Source organism: Perca fluviatilis, chromosome 5, assembly GCF_010015445.1.
Source record: "Perca fluviatilis chromosome 5, GENO_Pfluv_1.0, whole genome shotgun sequence".
NCBI lineage: Eukaryota > Metazoa > Chordata > Actinopteri > Perciformes > Percidae > Perca > Perca fluviatilis.
This window is the reverse complement of record NC_053116.1, coordinates 20,349,467-20,371,715: the sequence shown is the minus strand read 5'-3', so window position 1 is coordinate 20,371,715 and position 22,249 is coordinate 20,349,467. Positions and strand designations below refer to the sequence as shown.

At 43.0% G+C, this 22,249-nt stretch overlaps 1 protein-coding gene and 1 long non-coding RNA gene across 3 annotated transcripts in view; one reads left to right on the top strand and one right to left on the bottom strand.

Annotated features, from left to right (window-relative positions):
* LOC120558923 overlaps nt 1–3,730 on the top strand; it is a 14,890-nt gene extending 11,160 nt beyond the window's left edge. The window contains exon 5 of one of the 2 annotated variants that reach the window (XR_005639206.1): nt 3,641–3,730. This is a non-coding gene — a long non-coding RNA (uncharacterized LOC120558923). The remainder of the gene's footprint in view (nt 1–3,640) is intronic. The other variant, XR_005639207.1, reaches the window with a different exon arrangement.
* On the bottom strand, nt 3,268–22,249 carry LOC120558898 (protein Wnt-2b-A). Its single transcript, XM_039800237.1, has 7 exons — nt 22,157–22,249; nt 19,721–19,826; nt 17,935–18,582; nt 14,865–15,085; nt 8,697–8,974; nt 6,601–6,865; nt 3,268–4,556 (listed from the first exon to the last, which is right to left on the bottom strand). The coding sequence occupies exons 3-7, from the start codon at nt 18,114–18,116 to the stop codon at nt 4,327–4,329; spliced, it is 1,176 nt and encodes a 391-aa protein (XP_039656171.1). The 5' UTR covers nt 18,117–18,582; nt 19,721–19,826; nt 22,157–22,249; the 3' UTR covers nt 3,268–4,326.

Here is a 22,249-nt window from a genome sequence, read left to right as displayed (position 1 = left end):
GACCTTCCTTAGACTGTCTTCTGCTTGGTTTTGTAATGTAATTCATAATATTTCCCTGTTTCGCCATGGCACACAATTCCAATTGTGCAGAGGGAATTATTCCCACCGGTCATTCTGACTGGAGAGAATCAGAATTTTCAGTCCTCTTAATTAGTTTTTTTTTCGGTAATTACCGGACAACGAAAACTCAGAGCTACACTGTAGGCCAGATTTTAATCCAGCAGAGCAGGTGTTCTTTTAAATAAATTCACCTCTTTGCTATCCAGCCAGAGAAGAACTTAGCTACATGAGCAAGCCGTTTCTGTTTAGGAGGTGTCAACAGGCGACGGATCTGTGGTGGTCGTTCATGGTGCTGAAGGTTCTTTGTTGATACACCTAAACTTTATGACCCCTGACCTCGACCAGACTTCCCGTCCAACCTCCAGGGAAAAAATTATCCAGGTTCTACTGGCCCTGGGGGGGTAAACTGATCCCACCACACATACACACTTGTATGTTTGCATGCACCTTCTGGTCACTAACATTGAGTGACAGAGTAGAAAGGCTTGCTAACATACTGAGGGTTTTACCAGACAGGTGATAGGTAAGCCCAGGGGTACTGAGGGGGTCCGATCCTAGCTTGCAGCTATGTACATGTGAATATGTGTGCGAAACAGATCGCATGGCTGACACCCGGACCACCCCAAGGTGAATGTTAAAAGGCAATTGTTGGTGGGGTCTCTAGCTAGATCCCCACAGACAGAAGCATGTATCAGAGGCAAGAAGCAGGAGGGAGGCAGTCAGAAGGATGTGACAGGTGGGGCGAGTAATGATGATGAATTATGAGGAACGCGGTTCTTTCTGCTCAGATTAAGATCTGTTTATAAACATGCCTGCCAGGTTTCTAGGTAACCCTATACATTTCTCTCTCCCCTTCATCCATCCATGTGACTCCTTCTCACCATCTCACCATCTCACAGTCCAAGTCTCATCTCTCAGTCCAAGATGGATTTTAGATGTTAAAGTCAACTCACACACAGTCTTGGTCCTCTCCATGTACCTCCAGGCTCTGTGTGTGTGTGTGTGTGTGTGTGTGTGTGTGTGTGTGTGTGTGTGTGTGTGTGTGTGTGTGTGTGCGTGTGTGTGTTTTTTTGTGTGTTGCGTGCGTGCACTTGCATGTTTGTGTATGTAATCAGAATGCGGTTTATCCTTTATTCTCAGGGTTGTTGCCATTTGGCAACCAGAGCTCAGGCTGACATGCATTACAGCCTTGACATAAGGTTGATAAATCTACACAACTGTCAGTACCGAGGCACAGGGGGAGTCAAGAGTGAGAGAGAATATAGATTAGAAGTGTTAAAAACAGGTGACACAGTTGAGAATAACTGTGATGATGTTAAATATATGATTGGGCTGCCTGCATGGCTAACAATCTAAAGATAATGTCACAATGTGCGTGTCAGTGTAAAGGTACGGTCACATAATGTTTCCATTCAACAAAATATGGAAACATTATGTGATACTGTGCTATGATGCAGGTATAGGCTTCAATATAAGTGAATGGGACAGAAGTGTAATGTCAGTGTGACCCTACCAGACATTTAACACTACAGGGCCAGTATCATACAACTGGGCAACTTTTTCATTTCAATGACAAATATTTAAATTCAGCCTGACTAGAGTTTGATCTGAACTTCTTGTGCCTGTGATTTGATCCCAGACAGATTACTTAGCCTGGAATTAAAAGGATAATTCTGTTTTGAGATCTGAAAAAGGGATGCCACGTGTGCCCTATATTTTCTCTTCAAAATAACTTTGTCTAACCTACGGGTTTGTTTAAAACCCGTATGATCGTCTGACTTCTTTTTAGTAATATCGCCACTCCCATTCCAAAATCCCAGTAATTACCTTTGTGAATGCAATGTTATCAAAGGCAATAACATGTATAGCTAAACCTACTGCTGCATGCCAGCTGTGAAGACTAATGGTTTTCCTGTGAAACTCTGCAATGCTCTCAGCCTGGCATCCAGGACACAGATAGACTCTACCACAGAAAGCTGGCACTAGAATAGTCTCATTGACTGGAATTGCTTAATAATATTACCCTGAGGAAAAATAACGCTTATCTTATTTAACGATTTGGGCCTCCGCTGGCTATTAAAAGACCTTGTCTAGGATGTTCTAAGGGGTCTTTTGGGGCAGTTAATAGACTGAAAGGGGAATCATGATATTAGTCAATTAAAAACAGTCATTATACTGTTAAGCAGAATCACATGAAAGACATTGTATTGATTGAAGGGACTCAGAAGATCAGTTTAGTATTTTCTGTTATAGTATCTCAGCTGCTGTATGTGCGTTTGTGTCTGCTTCCTGTGTCCCAATGTATCTCCAGGGCAGATGCCTTGCATTTCCTGTGTCATGCCATCGGTGTGTCCAGTCAGGCCTGAACATGGCTGCATCCTGTCCCAAGCCTGGGCAAGGAGTGGTGATCTTATCATTGGGACACATTGACCAACACAGAAAAATGTAGAAGTGTCATAAGACAGTACAGGCTTGCTGAGTAAAAAGGCAATGAATACATGCTTATGGCATCCATGCAGTTGTGTATACACACTACTTTTGTCTTAAGATTGCACTTGTGTGCAATATCCCTTTAAATTCACGTTATCAGGAGTCTCTGGGCTCGAATGTAACAGAGACTGAACTGGACTGAGAGTCTGGGGAGCAGAGGGGGCTGAGGCAGAGAAGATTGCTGGAAAGTATTCGCTTTGATAAGCCGGCCAAGAAGCCTTTGATTAAATGTGGTCCCAGCAGGAGCCCACACTAGGTCCTCTGTGGCACGACCATGTCCAATCACCAGCTATCAACAGCCCTGGGTAATTACAGCCATCTAGTCATTAGCCTGGGACCCACCTGGAATTCCACATAGCGAGGGGTGGGATGAGGCCAGCAAGGGTTGGGGGTTTAGGTTGGGCCTTTAATCAAACACTTTCCTCCCCTTGACTGATATAACACACCCCACCCTAACTCACACAGAATCAGCCTTTTGTTACCGACATAGATTGTATTAGTACTGCCCCAGTGTCTTTTAACTCATGCTGGTGAGGAGAAGCGATGGTGTGTGTGTGTCATGGGAATAACATGGCAGGTTATGACAGCAGTACAACGGGAACTTACTCACTGTCCTTCTCGGTCACACTGATCACTTGTGCCCTGTCTGCATCTAGTCGCTTTCTTGCCTTCAACCTCTATGCTGTTCTGTCTAAACAAAAAACAAAGATTCCTCCATACTGATTCACCATATATTTCATATGAACATCTGTTTAGATAAGGCAATATACACAATGTTATACAAGCAAGCTGGAGAGCAGAGAATTGAAATCTGTCTGATGTTGTGGTTATGTGTGACTGAATGACCATTGAGGCCATCTTCTTTTTCTTCTTTTTTTCTCAGCAGCAGTTTGTCGTCTTACACAAAGAAAACTAGAGTACACTGTATAATCATAATAGTAGGAGTGTTCTTTTCTCTCACCTTTTTTCAGCCAATGTAGTGCAGTCTCATCCGCAGATGAGAAATGAAACAACACTTTACAATTTAAATAAATCTCTCTCTCTCTCTCTCTCTCTCTCTCTCTTTCTCTCTCTCTCTCTTTTTTTACAGTTGCATTCAAAGTCCCAATGATGCATCTGTCGATTTATTCATCTAGTGTCCATCTCCCTGTCTTCTGGTAGTCCTCTGCTTGGACTACTGTTTGGCCACACAGAGCCAAACTTGCGCCCAGATGTCCACTTCTCAAAGTGCACTTGTCAAGCTACTTCCCAAAGTCCAACCAAGTTTTTGGTAGTTAAAATGTATTTCCTCAAAAAAAGAAAGAAAGTTATGTGAGTGTATGATGTTGTTGTTATAATACTGGATACGTTTGTAGGCTCAGTTAATGTAAAAATGTGTCTTTAAAGCATCAGGAAAGCAGCAAACCATTTTAACCCAGAACCACACGCTAGAAAAAAGGCTGCCTGGACTGAATCTTAAATGGAAGCCCAATCCACCCAAACCCCAAAGTGTTCACTGGTTTCACCGTTCATTATCTGATCCCAGCAGTTCAGTCACAGGGCCATTCAGAAACAGGGGCTAATGGTTGTTAATTCATATTGATGGGTACAGAATTCTAGTGCTTTCAGAGAGACAGGTAGAAAAGCCATGCAATGATGAACCGAGTTGGGGGCAGGGGAGGGCGGAGATGCAGAGCACTTTCAGACAAACTTTCCCAGAATGCCATGTTCCACAGGATGTCCTGGAAAGGGGAAAGGGGTAGGGGTTGCATAACAGGGGGCAGAGGGGGCGTTTCCTCAGGTCTGGTCCAACCATTCAGCTCGTTTGGGAGCTTTGCATGTGTGTATGTCCACCGCTTCCTCACAGTCCTTACACTCCACAGCGCAGCACCATTTGAACTTGCACTCACACTTCGTGATTTGCTTCACTCTCGTGGTGTCGTAGCCCCGCCCACAGCACATTACCTCACAGCCATCTGTGCCGCGTGATGTCTTATTGCAGACCCGCCCAGCCGTGCCCAGGGAGCCTGCACAGAGCACAAAAGATAGAGGTTAACTAAAACTAGTTTTATGTTACTTTTATGTTATATCTCTGCCAATTCTTCTACTGAAAACAACCACTGGCGGGACTATAGAGAGCCTTTCCTTAAATAATTCCTTAAATTATTACTTGATTAATCGATTAGTCGATCAAACAAACTAGTTAGCAACTCTTTTCATAATTGATTCATAGTTTAGGTAATTTTTTCAAACCAAAAAGCCAGACATTACCTAGTTTTAGCTTCTCAATTATGGGGATTTGCTGAAACTGAATATCTTTGGTTTTGTACTATTGGCTGGACACAGCAAGTCATTTGAAGATGTTACCTTGGGCTTTAGGAAATTGTGATGGACACCTTTTGCCATTTTCTGACATTTTAGGCTATACGTCGATAAATCAAGAAAAGAATTGGCAGGTTAACAATCCTTATTTGCAGCCCTAGTATTAACATCACACCATGGCTAGCTGCTGTCCCATGAGTCTGTAACTCAATGCAATCTCTAAGTGAGGGTTACTTTCACTTTTTTTCCCTGAAAAGAAATGTGTTCATGAGTTACCATCCTATTCTAACATTAATGGGTATCTATTATATCACTTGCAATTACAATTTGAACCTTCATGAAATGTATCCAGTGTGGACACTGTGTGTGTTCTTACATGTCATTGTAACTTTATCCCTCCTGATATGGATGCACTCTCTTCTAATGTTATCTTTCAACAACTTTAACTGTAACCTTTGCTGTATGAAAAACAGCTACGCCATTTGGCCCTTCTGTCCGTTTTCATAGCCCACCTTTTGACTGGTGATGTTTATACTGCATTCAGACTTGGGAGTGTGTGTGAATCTGGTTCAGTGTTTAATCCACAGTAGAATGCTAGTCACCGTTGTTAAGTGTATCGTAGTATTTACCAATCTGGCTATTACTTAATGCAGTGGCATATTGGTTGTGTCTTATGTGAATGTCATCCCCACAGAGATTAGTGCTGGTGTTTCGTGTGAGAAGCTCCCTGTTTGAACTGCTACCTATCACAACAAGCTGCCCATAGAACAACAGACCCACACACACAACTATGCAGTGTTGGTAGAGTGGCCTATAGTTACACTGCTTTTCCCAAGCCATTGCTCCCTTTGAAGCCACTGTGTGTGTGTGTGTGTGTGTGTGTGTGTGTGTGTGTGTGTGTGTGTGTGTGTGTGTGTGTGTGTGTGTGTGTGTGTGTGTGTGTGTGTGTGTGTGTGTGTGTGTGTGTGTGTTAAATGGACAGTGGAGCGTGACAGACAGACAGGCTCTCACACTCTGAGGCCCACTCTGCCCTCCAGCTACGCTTAGTTCAGACAGACAGAGAGGGAGAGACTGTGACAGACAGAAAGAAGTGATTTTTTTTTTTAAATTAGATGCTTGTGTCCCTAGGCTGTGGATTCCACTGGGAAGGTGAGAAAGAGGGGGAGGATAGATGAAGGGACGAAGAGAGAGGTAGACAAAGGAAGCAAGGACGAGGAGGAACTGGACAGAGCTTATGACTGATGGAGGTGTGCCAAATATTGTAAAAGTTTTTCCGACAATGTTGTATTCATTGACCGGCCAATCAGAAACAGTCATAACTAATTAGGTGCACTGTGTAAAGGTTGATCAACACATCCTTTGACCATGGGGTTGTGTGTGTGTGTGTGTGTGTGTGTGTGTGTGTGTGTGTGAGAGAGAGAGAGTGTGTGTGCGTGTGTGTGTGTGTGTTGACAGAGACTGATAGAGTTCAGGTGGTCACAAAACCATCATGTCCCCAAGGTACAAGGATATTAGCTTCCACCGACATCATACGGGAGGCCTGCTGTGTTGTCTGACTACCATTACACACACACTGACATTCACACACAAAAACACACTAGTCATGCATGGACATATGCACAACATACACATAACACCACTAAAACATAACATAGTCAGGGCAATCCATCAACACCCATGAGAAACTGCCTCTCTCCGTCTTTCAGTTCAATCCACGTTATTCTTCTTCTCTCCTTTTTGTCGTCTTACCTGCTGTTTTGTCTTGTAGGCAGTAATCCGGAGAGTTCTCAAAGTAGACCAGGTCATTCTTGGTGGCCTTCCTGAAGGCTTTGTTCGCTACAGCGAAGCCTGTCCCATCCTGATTCATCGTCACCTCGATGGCCCCGTTGTATTTCTTCCTCAGGAAGTCACCGGTCTTCCTGAAATCTGCCATGGCCATCCAACATGTCCGCAGCGTACAAGAGCCGCTCACACCGTGACATTTACACTCCAGCTTCATGAACCGCTTCACTGCCTAAATACATAGAGAGAAGTGCGGGTTGTGTGTATGTTGTTATAGCCATCATGACATTTGGTTTTACATGTACCTGTACATGTGAAAATGTTGAGCTAAGGCATAATGTTGGTTTAAGGGGTAAAGGGTTAGTTTAAATTTCATGAAAACATATTTCTCACTGGCCCACACTAAAAGATGTTTTTCCAATCTTAACAAATGTTAAAACAGTCCTTACACACGACACGTAATGACAGATTGAACCGTTTGGTTCCTATAGTGTGTGGAGATCAACGATTTGGCCAGAACAGCACACCACACACATAAACTAACAACCAGATTCCCTAACCTCAAAACTGGAAGTCTCCCTCGATCAAACATGACTTTAGAGTAGCACACTGCCCGGGCTGGGCTTCTGCAGGAGATCGGTGCTCATATGGTGGTTACCCGCTGATAACGCCGCCTCCCCAGTCGGGACGGTTTATGATGAAATCTTCCCAGGAAGTCAGGTCGCCTAGGTGAGTGTAAGCAAACCATGGAGCTAACTAATGCCCTGTTTGCAGTGTAGCCGTTAGCGCTGTTAGCACTCCCCATTCCCTCCACCCTCTTTCTCCCTTTGTGATCTGCTGTATAAGCTCCGTATGAGCACGGCTCTCCCGCAGAAGCCCGGCCCGGGTAAAACAAGTCTAGACTGCGTACTAGGCTGTCCTCGCCGTTCCCCACATACAACAGGATATCAGATCGTAAATACTGAACATGTTTAAAATTTGTGATTTGAAATTGGTGTGGCCAGGATGGACTGTAAGGATGTCAAAAACACTGGTAACATATCTCACACCACAAGAAAATCTGGCAAGATAATCTTTAGAACCATCCAAAAATCAGGCCCAAAATAAGCTTGATTCTCGTGTGGTGTGTACCCCGCATTAATGCACCTCTTGTGGTATCTATTTGTAGTCTCCTAGATAATCTTTGGCTTCATCTGCCGAGATTTGAATATAGATATTCACCTCTGACTTTTCCGACTCCACTCCGATACAATGAAGGTGAAAGGATTTTTGTTGTAGCATTGAAAAATTTAAAATGCGTTCCTGGATAATCCACAGATCTCTGTGAACTGTTTTCATCTAAACTACTGATAGTCTGATTAAAACTTGACAGTGAAGTCTCTGGATTACCCAGTGACATGGAGACACTTTCTGGAAAGCGATGTTGCTGTTTAATTCTCTTAATGTGTTTTCCCACGCTGATAGCACCAATAACATAAAAAATAATTAACATAAATCTCAGACACCATACCAAACCATTTACACTTTGTATTAAAGGGACAGTTTTGATCTTTTGATGGGGTTGCATGAGAAGCAGGCAGGAGTAATGGCACGAAAGGGGGCATTAGCAAAACGTATTTTAGCCACCTAAAAAAGGACCACCTAAAAATATCAAAATCGGTTTAAGTGTTTAGAATATTTTTACTGCTTTACTTTGCCGTCAGACAGCTCTTTCCGACGGGAAACTGAAGCCGTTGCATAAATCAGTGCTCTCTTCAAAGCCACCAGACTCCTTTGAGTCTGGTGTCAAACAGTCATTTTACCCCACAGAACCCAGGAGTTGCTGGTCTAACGCTGGCTCGATTGGTCAGTATGTTTGTGTTATTGTATGACTTTGGTGTTTTAAAAGGTCTCCTGTGTTCTGCGAGGTAAAATTACGGTTTCTGTAAGGAGTTTGGTGGCTTTAAAGAGAGCGCTATAACGGCTTCTGTTCCCTTTGTGGAGGGCTGTTTGACAGCAAGGTAAAGTGGTGAAAAATGCTTTGTAATTTGGCTAAATTGATTCTGCTGTAATTGCACACTTACTGTTCTGCCACAGCGGTTGTTGTGTAGGTTCATGAGTGCCCGTGCATCTCGGACAGTCCTCTCTTTGGCATCTATGAAGTCTCTGGCAAACTTTATCCCATAGTTGATATTATCACTACAGCCACCCCAGTCAAACTCTCCTCTCTCATCACTAGCCCGTCCACGCTTGTGCGGGTCACAGTTACACGTCTTCAGCTCCCCCTGGCTGCAGGCGCGAGTGAGCGCATACACCACTCCTGCTGAGGAGATGGCGTAGACAAATGCTGCTTCACGACTGCCTAAGAAAGAGAGACAGAGAGAGAAAGCACATAAGCAAAAAAGAAACTTAGAGTTTAGACTGAGTTACTCGTATCATGCAATAAAACAGATTCTCTACAATCTAAAGACTTAAAACTGTGCAGCCCACATGTTAACATGCTAGCACAGATACACATAATGCCATGACCAGGCCTGGGCGTGAGCCATCAGGACATGAAGATGCAGCTGACGGGGGCATATCAGGCCTGATGTGAAGTATAGGACAGCTCTGTTTAAATATTATCATGGAAATAATCCCAGCTGCGGGGCTCTCCTCTGCTCACATAAATTGTTTAAATACAGACACAGTGATACCCCATTAATCAGCACCAGGGAGATGTCATGACAGCATTTTTTACCATTGCTGTGCTTTTCTGTTCTCTTTAGATCCTTAGAATATGACTCATCTATTGTGTGGCCAAAGACATAGAGAATTAGATATAGTGTTTAGTCACAGTTGCTTTTTGCAGCACCCGTGGGAGTGAAGCCTCAAAAGACAACAGCTAGAGGCAGAAGAACTTGTCTGTCTTTAGTCACAGCCTATGGTGTTCACTTGGTGCCTCCATACTTAAAGTTAAAAAAAACGTGCTTGCTGTTTCAGATAGGAGAAAATGATGCACCTGAAATTAGATTCTAATTTCCCCAGTGAGTATAAATTAATCAGCTGTATGGAATCAGCTCCATGTAAAGTAGAGATTTTTCAATACCATTATACCATTTTTTTCTTCCCAATACCAATTCCGATAATTTAATAATAATAATTTAATAATTGAATTCCTTTAACTTGGCCGGTATTGGTATTGGACGATACCAGTATGTTGAAATATATTTATAATTATTATTATTATTTAACCTCTTTACTAAACCTGTATGGTAGTGACATTTTTGCTATCATTAGTCATGTTTCCATCTAATTTTCAAGCGACTTATAAAACTTTAAAATGTCGCAAAAAAGAAGAAAAAAAAAGAAAATGCGAATTAGAAGCGTTTCCATCAACTGGTTTAGAGCGAATAAACTAGACTACGCAAAGCGTAGTTTTGTCACAAGTTGACATTATGCATTGTTGTAGATTACAAACCCGCTTGCTAAATCAAAGAGCTAAGTTCTTTGGCTAAATGGAGAGACGTAGCATTGTACAAGTTGGCCACCTGTGCAGTATACAGGGTTGTGGCAGAGACATTTGGTGTCAGCGAGACAACCGTTCACCACTGTGTATACGCGGTGTGCAGGGCCATACAATTTAAGCTGTTGAACCAATTCATCAATAGACCTTTTTCACGGCAGACATGTTGACATGTCATAGTAGGAAAAGCACAGATGTATTAAACACCATTAATGATGGCTGCATTCCACTTAGGAGAGGCCCTGGTATTGTGCATGCTGACTCTCTGAAATAGCTTACTGAGACACTTGATGGAATTGAGCGATTGTTAAGGTTATCAATTTCAGCTGTGCTTTTCCTACTATGACAAGTCAAAATCTCTGCTGTGAAAAAGGTCCATTTACCCGACGTGACTGAGGCACAGGCTAACTCCACTACGCACCTTGTGCCACAAGTGTACGGCGCACTGGATCCCCATCCGATGGACACCGGGACTATAGTCATGTGAGTTACACGTTCGCTACGTCACAACTTATTCGGCAAAGCTGTTTCTATCTCCCATTTTGCGCAATAACTGTTTTTCGAAAAAGGCAAAAACCACATCAAGTGAGCGTAACAACTTTTTTGTGAATTTGAGGATGTTTTTTTTTCTTATTTTGCCGTTTCCATCAACATTTTCTAATGCGATACTTCAAAATGCGCATAAAAATACGTTGATGGAAACATGACTATTGTTGTATGGCCTGGCTCAGGTTAAACCCTTTGTGAAATGTAAACAAATACATACAGAGAATCAATGCCATAGAATATCTTTTATTTTCTAGTGTGGCAGTCAGTCATAACAGATTTTTTTTTCAGGGCTAAGATTTGGTATCGGAACGGCGCATAGACTCGGTTAATAATATAATAATAATAATAAATTGAATTTATATAGCGCTTTTCATGGACTCAAAGTCGCTTTACAGGGCAGGGTAGATTATAAAAACATAACAAAACAAAACGAGCAAACAAAACAAGTAGAACAAAACAAGATACAGATGAAAAAGGGAAGGGGGCAGGTGGACTATGGGTAGGCTGAGGTGAAGAGATGGGTCTTGAGGCGGGACTGGAAGATGGTGAGGGACTCAGAGGTGCGCGGATCTCTTGGGGAGGGAGTTCCAGAGCCTGGGAGCTGCTCTGGAGAAGGCTCTGTCCCCAAAACAGCGCAGGTTGGACTTTTGGATGGAGAGGAGACCGGCTGAGGTGGATCTGAGGGACCGTGAGGGTTGGTAGGGGGAGAGGAGGTCAGTGAGGTATGAGGGGGCCAGATGGTGGAGGGCTTTATAGGTGAGGACCAGGATTTTGTAGGTGATCCGGTGGGAAATGGGAAGCCAGTGGAGTTGTTTTAGGACTGGAGTGATGTGGTGCCAGGATTTGGAGCAGGTAATGAGGCGGGCGGCTGAGTTCTGGACCAGTTGGAGTCGGTTGATGTTGGTAGAGCTGATGCCGAGGAGAAGTGAGTTGCAGTAGTCCAGTCGGGAGGAGATGAAGGCGTGAATGAGTCTTTCAGCAGCGGGGGGTGTGAGAGAGGGTCTGATTTTGGCGATGTTGCGGAGGTGAAAGAAGGAGGTTTTAATGACTTGACGGATGTGAGGCTCAAGGGAGAGGGTGGAATCAAAGATAACGCCAAGGTTGCGGGCCTGGGGAGATGGGGAGACAATGGTGCCGTCGATGGTGATAGTGGGGTTATTGGTTTTGCTGAGTGTGGATTTGGAGCCGATCAGAAGGAATTCTGTTTTGTCGCTGTTGAGTTTGAGGAAGTTGTGTTGCATCCAGGTTTTGATAGCTGACAGACAGGAGTTGATGTGGGAGAGGGGAGGATTGTGGGGGGATTTGATGCTGAGGTAGATCTGGGTGTCGTCAGCATAGCAGTGGAAGTCCAGGTTGAAGTGGTGGAGTATCTGACCAAGAGGGAGGATGTAGATGAGGAAGAGGAGGGGGCCAAGTACGGAGCCTTGGGGAACACCTTGAGTGACTGTGGCTGTGGCAGAGGTGTGGTTGTGGAGAGAGATGAAATGGGATCTGTTGGAAAGGTAGGAGTGGAGCCAGCTGAGTGCAGTACCTTCGATACCGAGGTCTTTGAGTCTGGTGAGCAGGATGTTATGGCTCACAGTATCGAAGGCTGCACTTACTCACTGGTTACTTACCAATACCAGCATTTTAGGCAATATCTGAGGTATTTCCGTTACTGGTATCGGTATAAGAAAAAACTATTGTAAAGTAAAAGCAAGCATGTCCCAAGGGGGTGGGAATCCTACACGTAGCTGAGAGCTCCACTGCGTTGTTATTAATAATCGATGATAGTGGAGAACAGCCTCTAGCTCAGAGTAAAGCCATTGTTATTACAAAGTATCCACAAAATACTACATTTTCATCTTGCAAAGGTAGATGCTGTCCATCGCCGGCCACTGCACTGTGCTCTTGCAGTTGCGTTAGTTTTTTTGTTTCATCAACTTTATTATTTATTATAAATCATTTTTTTTGCTTTTGTGAGTTGATTCAGAATCATAGAAGGTAAGAATCGCAGTTCATATCTGGATACATTTTTAAACCCCACCCATAATGTCCATGTCTCTATGACCCTGGTCACAACACTTCTGTTAAGATATTTAAGTGGCTATCAGCCATGGACTTTGGTAGAGATTTGAATGGCTCCTCATGATCACCCCTCTGGCCCATTGATGACCATCTGATACCAATGCTTTAAAACATGACAAATCATCTCAAACACGGTTTCTATTTTTTTGCTGCTATTTCTGGTTCCCAGAGCATGAATCCTGATGTTTTTGGTGACCATGCAACGTTTTTGTCTTGTGCCACCAACAAGCCAATTTATTTTTAACTTGCACACAAGAAACATCAACATCTAATAAAGATCACATTCATGCTCCCTAGATTTTTTACTTTTTTTTGGAACCCAACTTGCGCTTTCCTTTAGCACCACAATCAGGCTGAAATGTCAATTCTAAAAACCCATTATTAGACTTTATCTACAAAGGACACGTTTCAGCCGTGTTTGTCCAGTCATTCATCTCCTACACATTTGACGTCCCCAAGCTTGAATTGAAATTTCATTTTTAGGCCACATCGGCCAGCCCTAGCTCCTATTTTAATCAGGCAGTCTAGACAGGCTGCGCTTCACATGCGTAACTATACGCAAAGCGTGGTCTCTTTTTGAAAATATTTCGTTTTCGATTATTCTGTATGTGGAAATAACAAAATAAAAAAACATAATCTTGTTTTTTATCAGGTTCGCTTACAGTTACCTGTTATCAAAAGGTGCATAGTACATTTGTTTTTCTTTGTCTATTAAACTTTCTCTGTTTCTAACCATGCCCAAACACATAATTGTTGTAGTTTGATCACAAGCTCAATTTGTAAGTATTTAAATGCTTTAGCAAAGTATAACATAATCTGAAGGCTAGGATAAATAATGTATTACATTATTATTATTATTACATATGGGAAATAGTCAAGTACCAGCACTTTAAAATTACATCACAAAACTAACTGATATAGTACTGATTAGACTAAGGGTGGAGCACTTCTGTATCTGAAAATAAGGTTCACTCTGCAGACCTATCTGAACCAGCTTGGGCCAGAGGAGTTTTTCGTGATCCAACCTGCTTTCTCTGTATTCACTGGAATGTCATCTCTGGGGTGAGGAGAAGGGGGCACTGGGTACTGTTGAGGGGGTGTATGTTGGGGAGGATAGAGAAGGGCATTGCTGGTCATCATTCAAACCTGTGCTTTGTCTGACAGGGAGAATATCTCACTAAATATTTACATCTGCGTTACTGTTTATTCCTGTCCTCCACATACACACACACACAGACACACATATGCAGCCTGTATCTCATATCTGCTATTTTTTTACAACCATAACATGTCAGATACTAAGTCGGTGGAGACTAGCACCTTATTTTGTGCAACCTTAATCCAGATTCACTAAAATGAACTGCTGTAAAGCATTTACCATTATTCCTTACTCCTAAAGCAACAAAGTCAAAAGAAATTATACTCCACAACCATAACTCCTAAAATTTTGCAATTTTGCATTTGTTGCACTGCATGCAACAGTGACTTACAGGTGCATCACTGCATCTATGCTCTGCATTCAGAATTCCGTTGTACTGCAGTATTACTGCGAAATAATGCGGCATTGTCAATTTATACAACAGTCATCATTTAATCTTTCATGCAAAATAACCAGCTGGCTCGAGACACCTGAAGAGCTACTGTCCCTCTGTTATTCAATAAATATTCATGATTCAGACTGTGCTGTTATAAAACCCTTCATACATATACAGTATGAAGAAAAATACATATGTTGTAACATGGATGTGTGCCTGTGTGCATATGTGTATGGGCATTAATCTGTCAGAGAGGTCTGGCAGGAGTGTAAAAACAAAACGACAAGACCGCGTCTCAAAGCCCATGTGTTTATTGATGAGGCGTAAGGCATTACAACAGTCCATTAGCGACTATAAACACGGAGCACGAGCATACGTGAGTATGAGATGGAAAGATCGGAGAAAGAACAGAGCGAGGGGAGAAGGACGGAGAGGAGAAAGGAGAGATAAGGCAGTAAAAGTGAAGAAGACGGATTAGAATTAGGAGTGAGATAGTAGCAGATGGGGCTCAGATTCAGGATCAGTATCTCTACTCTTTGGCCACATAGTCAGTAATAATCAGACAGGCACACATGTGGACACCCACATGGACTTACTCCGTAGCAAGACACGTCCAAACACGGTGTGGTCGCGGTCCAGGGTGCTGCAGTTCCAGCGGTGGTGTCTGAACTGGTGCTGGCACTCTCTGATCCACTCTTTGGTGCCCTCGCCGATGGCCTGCATGATGTCTGGGTGGCGCTGGCAGAGTTGCCGCTGCTTATTCACCAAGCCTGGGATGTTGTCACAGATCACACGGGCCCCCAGCGCACCGATGTACCTAAAGATGCAAGAAACACAAAGGAGGGTTTTTTTGGGGGGCTTTTCTGCCTTTAATTTTACAGGACAGCTAGGGAAGAGAGAAGGGGAAGACATGCAGGAAATCATCACAGGTCAGATTCGAACCCCAGACCTCTGCGTCGAGGCATAAACCTCTCTACGTGCGCCTGCTCTACCCACTGAGCCAACCTGGCCACGACATCTCGGAGGTTTTGAACTGAATCCACACCAACTTCATTTAGAAGGATTCATATGTGGAATACAATGTACAGAAGTGACCGATGGGATATTGCAATTAATTAGCACATATAGGCGCTCTCATATGGTATGTGTATACACGTGGATAGGCTATACATGCAGTATACTCAAAGGTGGCGAGTTAGGAGAGTTGCAGTAACCATCCTCTGTGAGTGAGAGTTCACTACACTTAACAGTTTAAGGTTTGCAAGCAGGAGGGGAGTGGAAACCATTTACTCCGCTCTCCAAATAAATAAGCACTTAACCTCTCCCCACAAGACCTGCTTGTGTATGTGTGTTTAAATGGTTCCCAATGGGATAGTTGAAATCGTCTTGTCACAAATCAGAGCACGAAGTCTGGGGCCTCCAATAACCCTGTCAAACTAAGACCCCATTTACGCACTTTACTCCTTTCTTTCTTTTGCATGTTCGCTCTCATGCTCATCTTACTCACAGTTATCTTGCATGCCTCTTCCAATCTTTCTCTGTGCCCTAATAAAACAGACTCCGACAGTATCCTATCAAGATAAATGGTGCGTTGAGTTTACCCAAAATATACTCCAAACCTAATCGTGTGTATGAGACCTTTTGCAGCGCGGTGGCTGCAGGGATTTTGGCGGGTCAGCGAATGGAGGTCAGGGAGCGTGTAGTTTTTGTGGTCGTGTTTTACGAGGCTGGGTGAGAGGATGGAGACTGGATTCTCTCTGCTCCCCAGAGTGGGATTAGAGTGGAGGAAGAAGAACAGAGTGCTCATCAAAGGAAAGATCCAGAGCAGCAATTCACACTTAATTTTCTCTCTGTGAGTCAGGAGGATTTGTGGATTTTATAGGATAGTAAATCATTATCAACAGGTCTAAAACAAAGTGCTGTAAAGTCCTGCGACTATACTGTGAATCGAGAAAGACAAGTAGGACACAAATAGTGAAGGCTTCTTTTGACTTATGATGACACAGCTGATATTACATTGGCCTCATGCTGCCTTGTCATCTTCTCAAGCCCTATTGAAAAAAAAGACTAATAACCTGATCATTTTCTCATATCACTTAAAATCATTTCACTTAAGTCTTGGTTTTTCCTGCAAAATGTGCTAAAGATGCAGCAAATAAGCAAAGTCTTTTCACTTTTCTGTTACGCCAGTAGTCAAACTTGCAGCTGCCTGGCAAAGACATGCACACTAATTGTTCCTGTTCAGACTATTACCTTTGATAAATACTTGGAAATGGTGGGTGCTCTTAATATTTTACAAAAGAAAATCTAATTTCATGGTTGTATAATGCATTTATTACAATGTATTTGTATTCCACTATACATGCTTTTTTCTAATCATTTTTGCGACCTCCCCCCCTGCCCCCCTCCCCGTTAAAGCCCCAGATCTGTCCATATGCTCACTTACTGTACACCCACAGAAATGTGATAAACAATTAGATACTGTATCTGCTGCAATAAATTCCCCTCAAAGCCAATAATGCCCGCAGCCAAAGCCTCTACACACTCTTCCCACTACTCCCCATAACTGCTTTTAATCTACACAAACTATTAGGCATTCCATCACCCCCATACCCGCCCACACACAGACACTTCTCCTATAAACACACTCACACCCATGGACATTTTCACGTATTTGCGCAGGCAATGAGATGTTTTGTGTGTGTGTGTGTGTGTGTGTTGTTGTGTGTGTGTGTGTGTGTGTGTGTGTGTGTGTGTGTGTGTGTGTGTGTGTGTGTGTGTGTGTGGTACCTGGTGAGTTAATGACTGCTCTGCCTTGTTGAATGCAGGCCCCAGCTGAGCTGAACACGCGCTCAGCCATCAGCGTCGACATAAATTACATTTATCGCTCTATTATTATTGCTCAATATGGCAGGCCAACAAACTGACACGAAGAGAAAATGTATTTCAGAAACAGAAGCTTGAAATCTCGCTCACAAACTCATAATTTAGGTTATTTTCACTATTAATGCTCCTTTTTTCCTAATCTTTTTTTCAGGAGCAAATAATTTTGAGTTAAATTAAGCGATAAATTGTTTCTCTTTGCAGTCATTTCCCCATAAAATTGACAAGGCAATGCACTCATTTGTGACAAATATTAGCCTATAAAAACTCAAATGCGTTTAAATTTTTTTGCAGCAAAAATATACTAATAAGAACTAGAAAAATATAGTTTATCAATGTTGCAGCAACATTGATGAGAAACTGTTGGCTACACAGTGAGTCCGCGATAATAAATCAACAAACCCTCATAATGGCCTTGTCTGTCTGCTGTTGGAAAGTCTCTGCTCTGAATTAATTGGAACGGCTTTCGCTTTTGCAAGAGTTATTAAAATGGTCATCATAAGTTAAATTCGTTGGCAGTTTGAATCCCTGAAGTTTCTAACGAAAGACTTGAAGCTATAGGCAGAAGTCCCAGCTCCGTTTCAAATGATTTAGATCAATGATTAATGTTCGGATCGTGTGCCATTTCCTTATACCTCGCTTTTAAAGTTAGACCCTTGATTTAATTTAGTTAATAGCCTAATAATAACAATTTACTTAACTGTTTCGTCCAAAACTATGTTCAATATCGGACCCCATTAATCTCATTGGCAGGCAGGTAGCCTGTAGGTGTAATGTACTCACCACCACGAAGAGTCCACCCGAGGCGTCACCAGTAGTAGCAGCAACAGACAGGCACAGTAAATCCTCGAACTGGCACCGGGGTTTTGGCATGAAGAAGACCGGGGTGAGAGTTTGGCTCCCGGAGGACCACAGCTCCGAATCCGGGCAGCCCGGAGGCTCAGAATCCTGTTTAAACCCAGCATGGCTCTGCGCTTTTTACCATGCACCAAAATTTCCCAAACAAATATCAAATTTCAGGGGGGAAAGCCCGGCTTTAACAGACAAGGTTTGATGTGAAGTAGGTTAAGCACCCATTCAGTAGGTAGGCCTCATTATGTAGTGTGTGGCTCCATATTAATAGCGCGACTGTCAAGAGTGTGAAGAGCGCGTTTTCGGTGCCATGTGCGCACCAGACTCTTCACTGAGCACTTCTGGCTGCCGACAGGAGGTTTACCTAACGAGATGAGCAACAAGTGTCCGTTATTTCACCTCTCCGGTCAGCTCCACAAACACGTATCCTAGTTTTGGCTTAGTTCAGATGCAGAGATATGATCCGAATCACAGGTGGAGCCAAAGGTTGGCAGATGTGAGACTCGCTGCAGTTCTGTCAGCTGGGTGAGTCTGTATCTGGGTCGGATGCTCGCACCAGACCTCTCCTTTATCAGTGCGCTGTGGACAGAGTCAGAGCCGAGAGAGGGAGAGAGAGAGAGAGAGAGAGAGAGAGAGAGAGAGAGAGATGAGGGAGGGCTTGCTGCTAACGGCTCCTCTCGCCCATTGGGCAGATGCAGGGGTTACAGAGTTTGACTAGAAGGAGATATTAAAGAGGGATGGATGGAGAAAGGGGGGTTCCTGTGTGTGTGTGTGTGTGTGTGTGTGTGTGTGTGTGTGTGCGCGCGCGCGCGCGTGTGAGGAGTGAAGATGCTGTTAAGGGCTAGACGGTCCTTATGTGATTAGTTCATCTGTAACTACTGACAGAAATTGTTATAATTAAAAAAAAATCCATTTTAAGGATTTCTTTAACATTTCCAAAAAGGTGTTTTTTATTCGTAATGTAAAATGCTGCAAAATGCAATCATTTAGAACTAGAGACCAAATGCCCTTCATGCACCAGTATGTTGGAAATGCAATTGTTAATTGCAGCCACAGATATGTGGATATGGTAATCACACAGCTATTTTATCTAACATACAACAATATGATATATGATGTAGATCTACATCATATTACCTGGATATGTGATCGTACTTACTTCTTCTACTGGACCCCAGGAAGACTAGGTGTGCTTAAGGGCACAGCTAATGGGGATTCTATAATAAACTAAACTTCTACTCATGCTCATGCCAACACCTTTTTACATAATTATGGCAAAACATACTGTAGATCTTAATGTTAACATAAATCTGGGTGAATAAAAATAAGTCTTTTGGCAAAACCTAAACATTTTATATTAATATTAAATAATGAGTGCTGTCCCTGATAAATATATAAAGTAAGTAAATCTATGACATTGTTTAAATAATAATAATAATAAATTATTATTTAAATATTTGTACACCACCTAAAGCACAGAAGAAATGAAAGTCAGAGAAAAAAGGAATGGAAAGGGAATGTGGGACTGGGAGAACAGAGCCAAATCGTCCAGTGGAACAGCACTATGGCTTAAATATGAACCACATGTGTAAGAGAGAGAGTGCTGAGACAGCGCTTGAATATAGCGCGCGCGCACACACACACACACACACACACACACACACACACACACACACACACACACACAGTATTGTCCCTGGAGAGCAACCATCCTTACCTTTTTTTCCCATCCGTGTGTGCATCTTTAGGTTATCTTCATGCTTGGCAGTGAGCTGTCATCCATCATCACATCTCTGATATTTCTCTTTGTCCTTGAATGACTCCTGACAGATTAAAACCTACTTTTAAGTATCCAAAGATCTTTCACAAACTCAAAAAACGATTGCTTGACTTGTCCACAGACACCAATTCACACATATTAGCGTAGACTTGAACTTCTTCATGGAGTTTGTGATATTGGATTAAGAATACCACAGTTGATTCAGCTGACCCAGTAACGCTAACAAACAAGTAAACAAATCGGGAAAATCCCTGTCGGAATTGAAACTATTAGAATTAGCTATAGATGTCGCAAACTGCTATTTCAACGAAAGCTTGAGAAAACAGCTCTAGTGTTTATGCCAAAGCTGCTGTTAAAGCTAAGCTCCTTTTAGAGACATTTGTATTTCTGTTTAGAGCTCGGCAGGCAGGCTGCTGTCAAAATGGGACACACACAGACACACACACACACACACACACTTCTAAAAGTTTTTTCAGGGACAGGCACATTCACAAACACACAGACTACAGTGGGTACAGGTTTGTAGGAGGCCGCGAGGTGAGGCAAAGTAGCTCAGCTCTGGTTAATATGTGTGCACTGCAGCTTAGCTCACAATTTTCTGCTAAATCAAAAGGAATTAGGAAAGCACAAACACGGCTGAGCTATACTCTCTCTCACATGGGGCTGGAGCTGGGACAGACTTTCGTTCTCTCTCTCTCTCTCTTTCAGCCTGTGAACTTGACCCCAGCTTTCTCCTCATAAACAATAACAGAATCAAACGCCTTCTTGTCAGTTGGAGGAAAAGTTTGCCCTGATGTACGAGGTCCAATCTGGCAACCGTCTTCTCAGAGGAAAAGTACTGACAGGGGTTGCTATGTTTAAATGCTGCACTGGGGTGAAGTAGGGATAAAGGTGAGATTTATAGAGGCAGCGATTTTGGACTAATCCAATTGATTTCTGTGTTGATATTATAATCACTCAGGATTATTTCTGAAAGGAAAGTTGCAGGAAGAAAAGGGAATGGGTTGAATGAACCAAGAGCAAGCAAGAGGCATGCGCTGTAAGTGGAAGAGTTGGACTAATGGCCCAGTAATGTGTCCCCTGTGGGGATTATGCTGTGGGCTGTCACCAGTCATGCAGTCCAGGGATGAGCTCAGCATGTATTCCCATCCCCTGGCAGGCTGTGTGCAGAGTTGGACAGCCTGTCGTCAGACCTGGCAGAGTCCCCATACTGATGGGACTCACAGTAGCAAACTCAACACTGGGTGGGTCCCAGGGAACATGAACAAGGGAAGAGACAAAAAGGAGATCAGCTGAAGCAAGTTAAGGAAAGATTGGGTGTGTAAAGCCCCTTGAAGCAAGTGTGTGATATCTGATATTTGGCCATATAAATAAAGTTGACTTGAATTCTGAATTTCTGCGTGTTAAGTAGCCGTGAGGATAAAAGGACCAGGCCTGGCTCTTTGGATAATAATCATCTGAGAATCCAGTAGCATTATCTATAAAGCTAATGAAAGGTCAGAATACAACACAGACCCTAAAAATACATTGTCCTCCAGGGACAGAAAAGCCACAATGTGCATGTGCACAAGTCTGCGCACATGCATGCGTGCAAGCCAGAGAACCAGATCTGTGATAATTTATTGTCCTGTAAATTTAGATCTGCCGACAGAGATGAACTGCCTTGAACAAACACAGCGGCACTGGAACTCCAAAATCTTCTAAAGCGTTTGGCTAGCTCTCAGAGATGGTGTCGGGGCCAGTTGTCAACCATTTCCCCCTGATGCAAAGGGTGCAACGAAAGGCATGTAGAGAGAAAAGTTTGTGCTTGAGCAGATGCAAAACGTCCTTAACTGCTGCTACAGTATGTACCCATCATGGTTGGCCTCTATGGGCTAAGATCTGCGTAATTGTGACCCTTTCTTTCTTTATCCCCAGGGTAGTCATTAATAGATTTTATAGCTCCTGTGAACGCACTAAGTGTCCGTAGATGTGATGGTGATAACTCTATAATAGAATGTTTAGTATGTCGCTGGAGGATGCGGTCATGCTGGACAAATTTGGAGCATGCATACACATGAACGCACACACATAGACACACACACAGACTGGCTTAAGAGCAGGTGATACAGATGACATCAAAGGGATATCTGGGGTAGCATGGCCTCTTTGACGTTTAACACATCTCAGACACTTCTTAGGAGAAAACAGGCACGCTCCACTGGCAATACATAGACTTGGACAATGACACACAGAGAATCGGTCAACAGACAGAAATAATCAGGCATACATCATTCATGTTAGATTGGATAGACTGAGATAAACTTTTATCAGACTGCTTTGATTCCTTTTTCCACTTAGAATATTTACATTTTATAGAGAAATGAAATTTACCTTTATAGATGCTGGTCATTTTTTACAGAACAGTGTCTCCTTGCTCCCTCTAAGTGGAACTGAGTTTGTGCTGAGTGGTTTCCTGTTTGAGTA

Coding starts and splice junctions, on each gene's coding strand:
- LOC120558898 (XM_039800237.1), bottom strand. CDS start 18,116: ATGCTGGGTTTAAACAGGATTCTGAGCCTCCGGGCTGCCCGGATTCGG. Junction 15,086..17,934: donor CGGGTGGACTCTTCGTGGTG/GTGAGTACATTA, acceptor TTGCATCTTTAG/GTACATCGGTGCGCTGGGGG. Junction 4,557..6,600: donor CCTACAAGACAAAACAGCAG/GTAAGACGACAA, acceptor TGCTCTGTGCAG/GCTCCCTGGGCACGGCTGGG.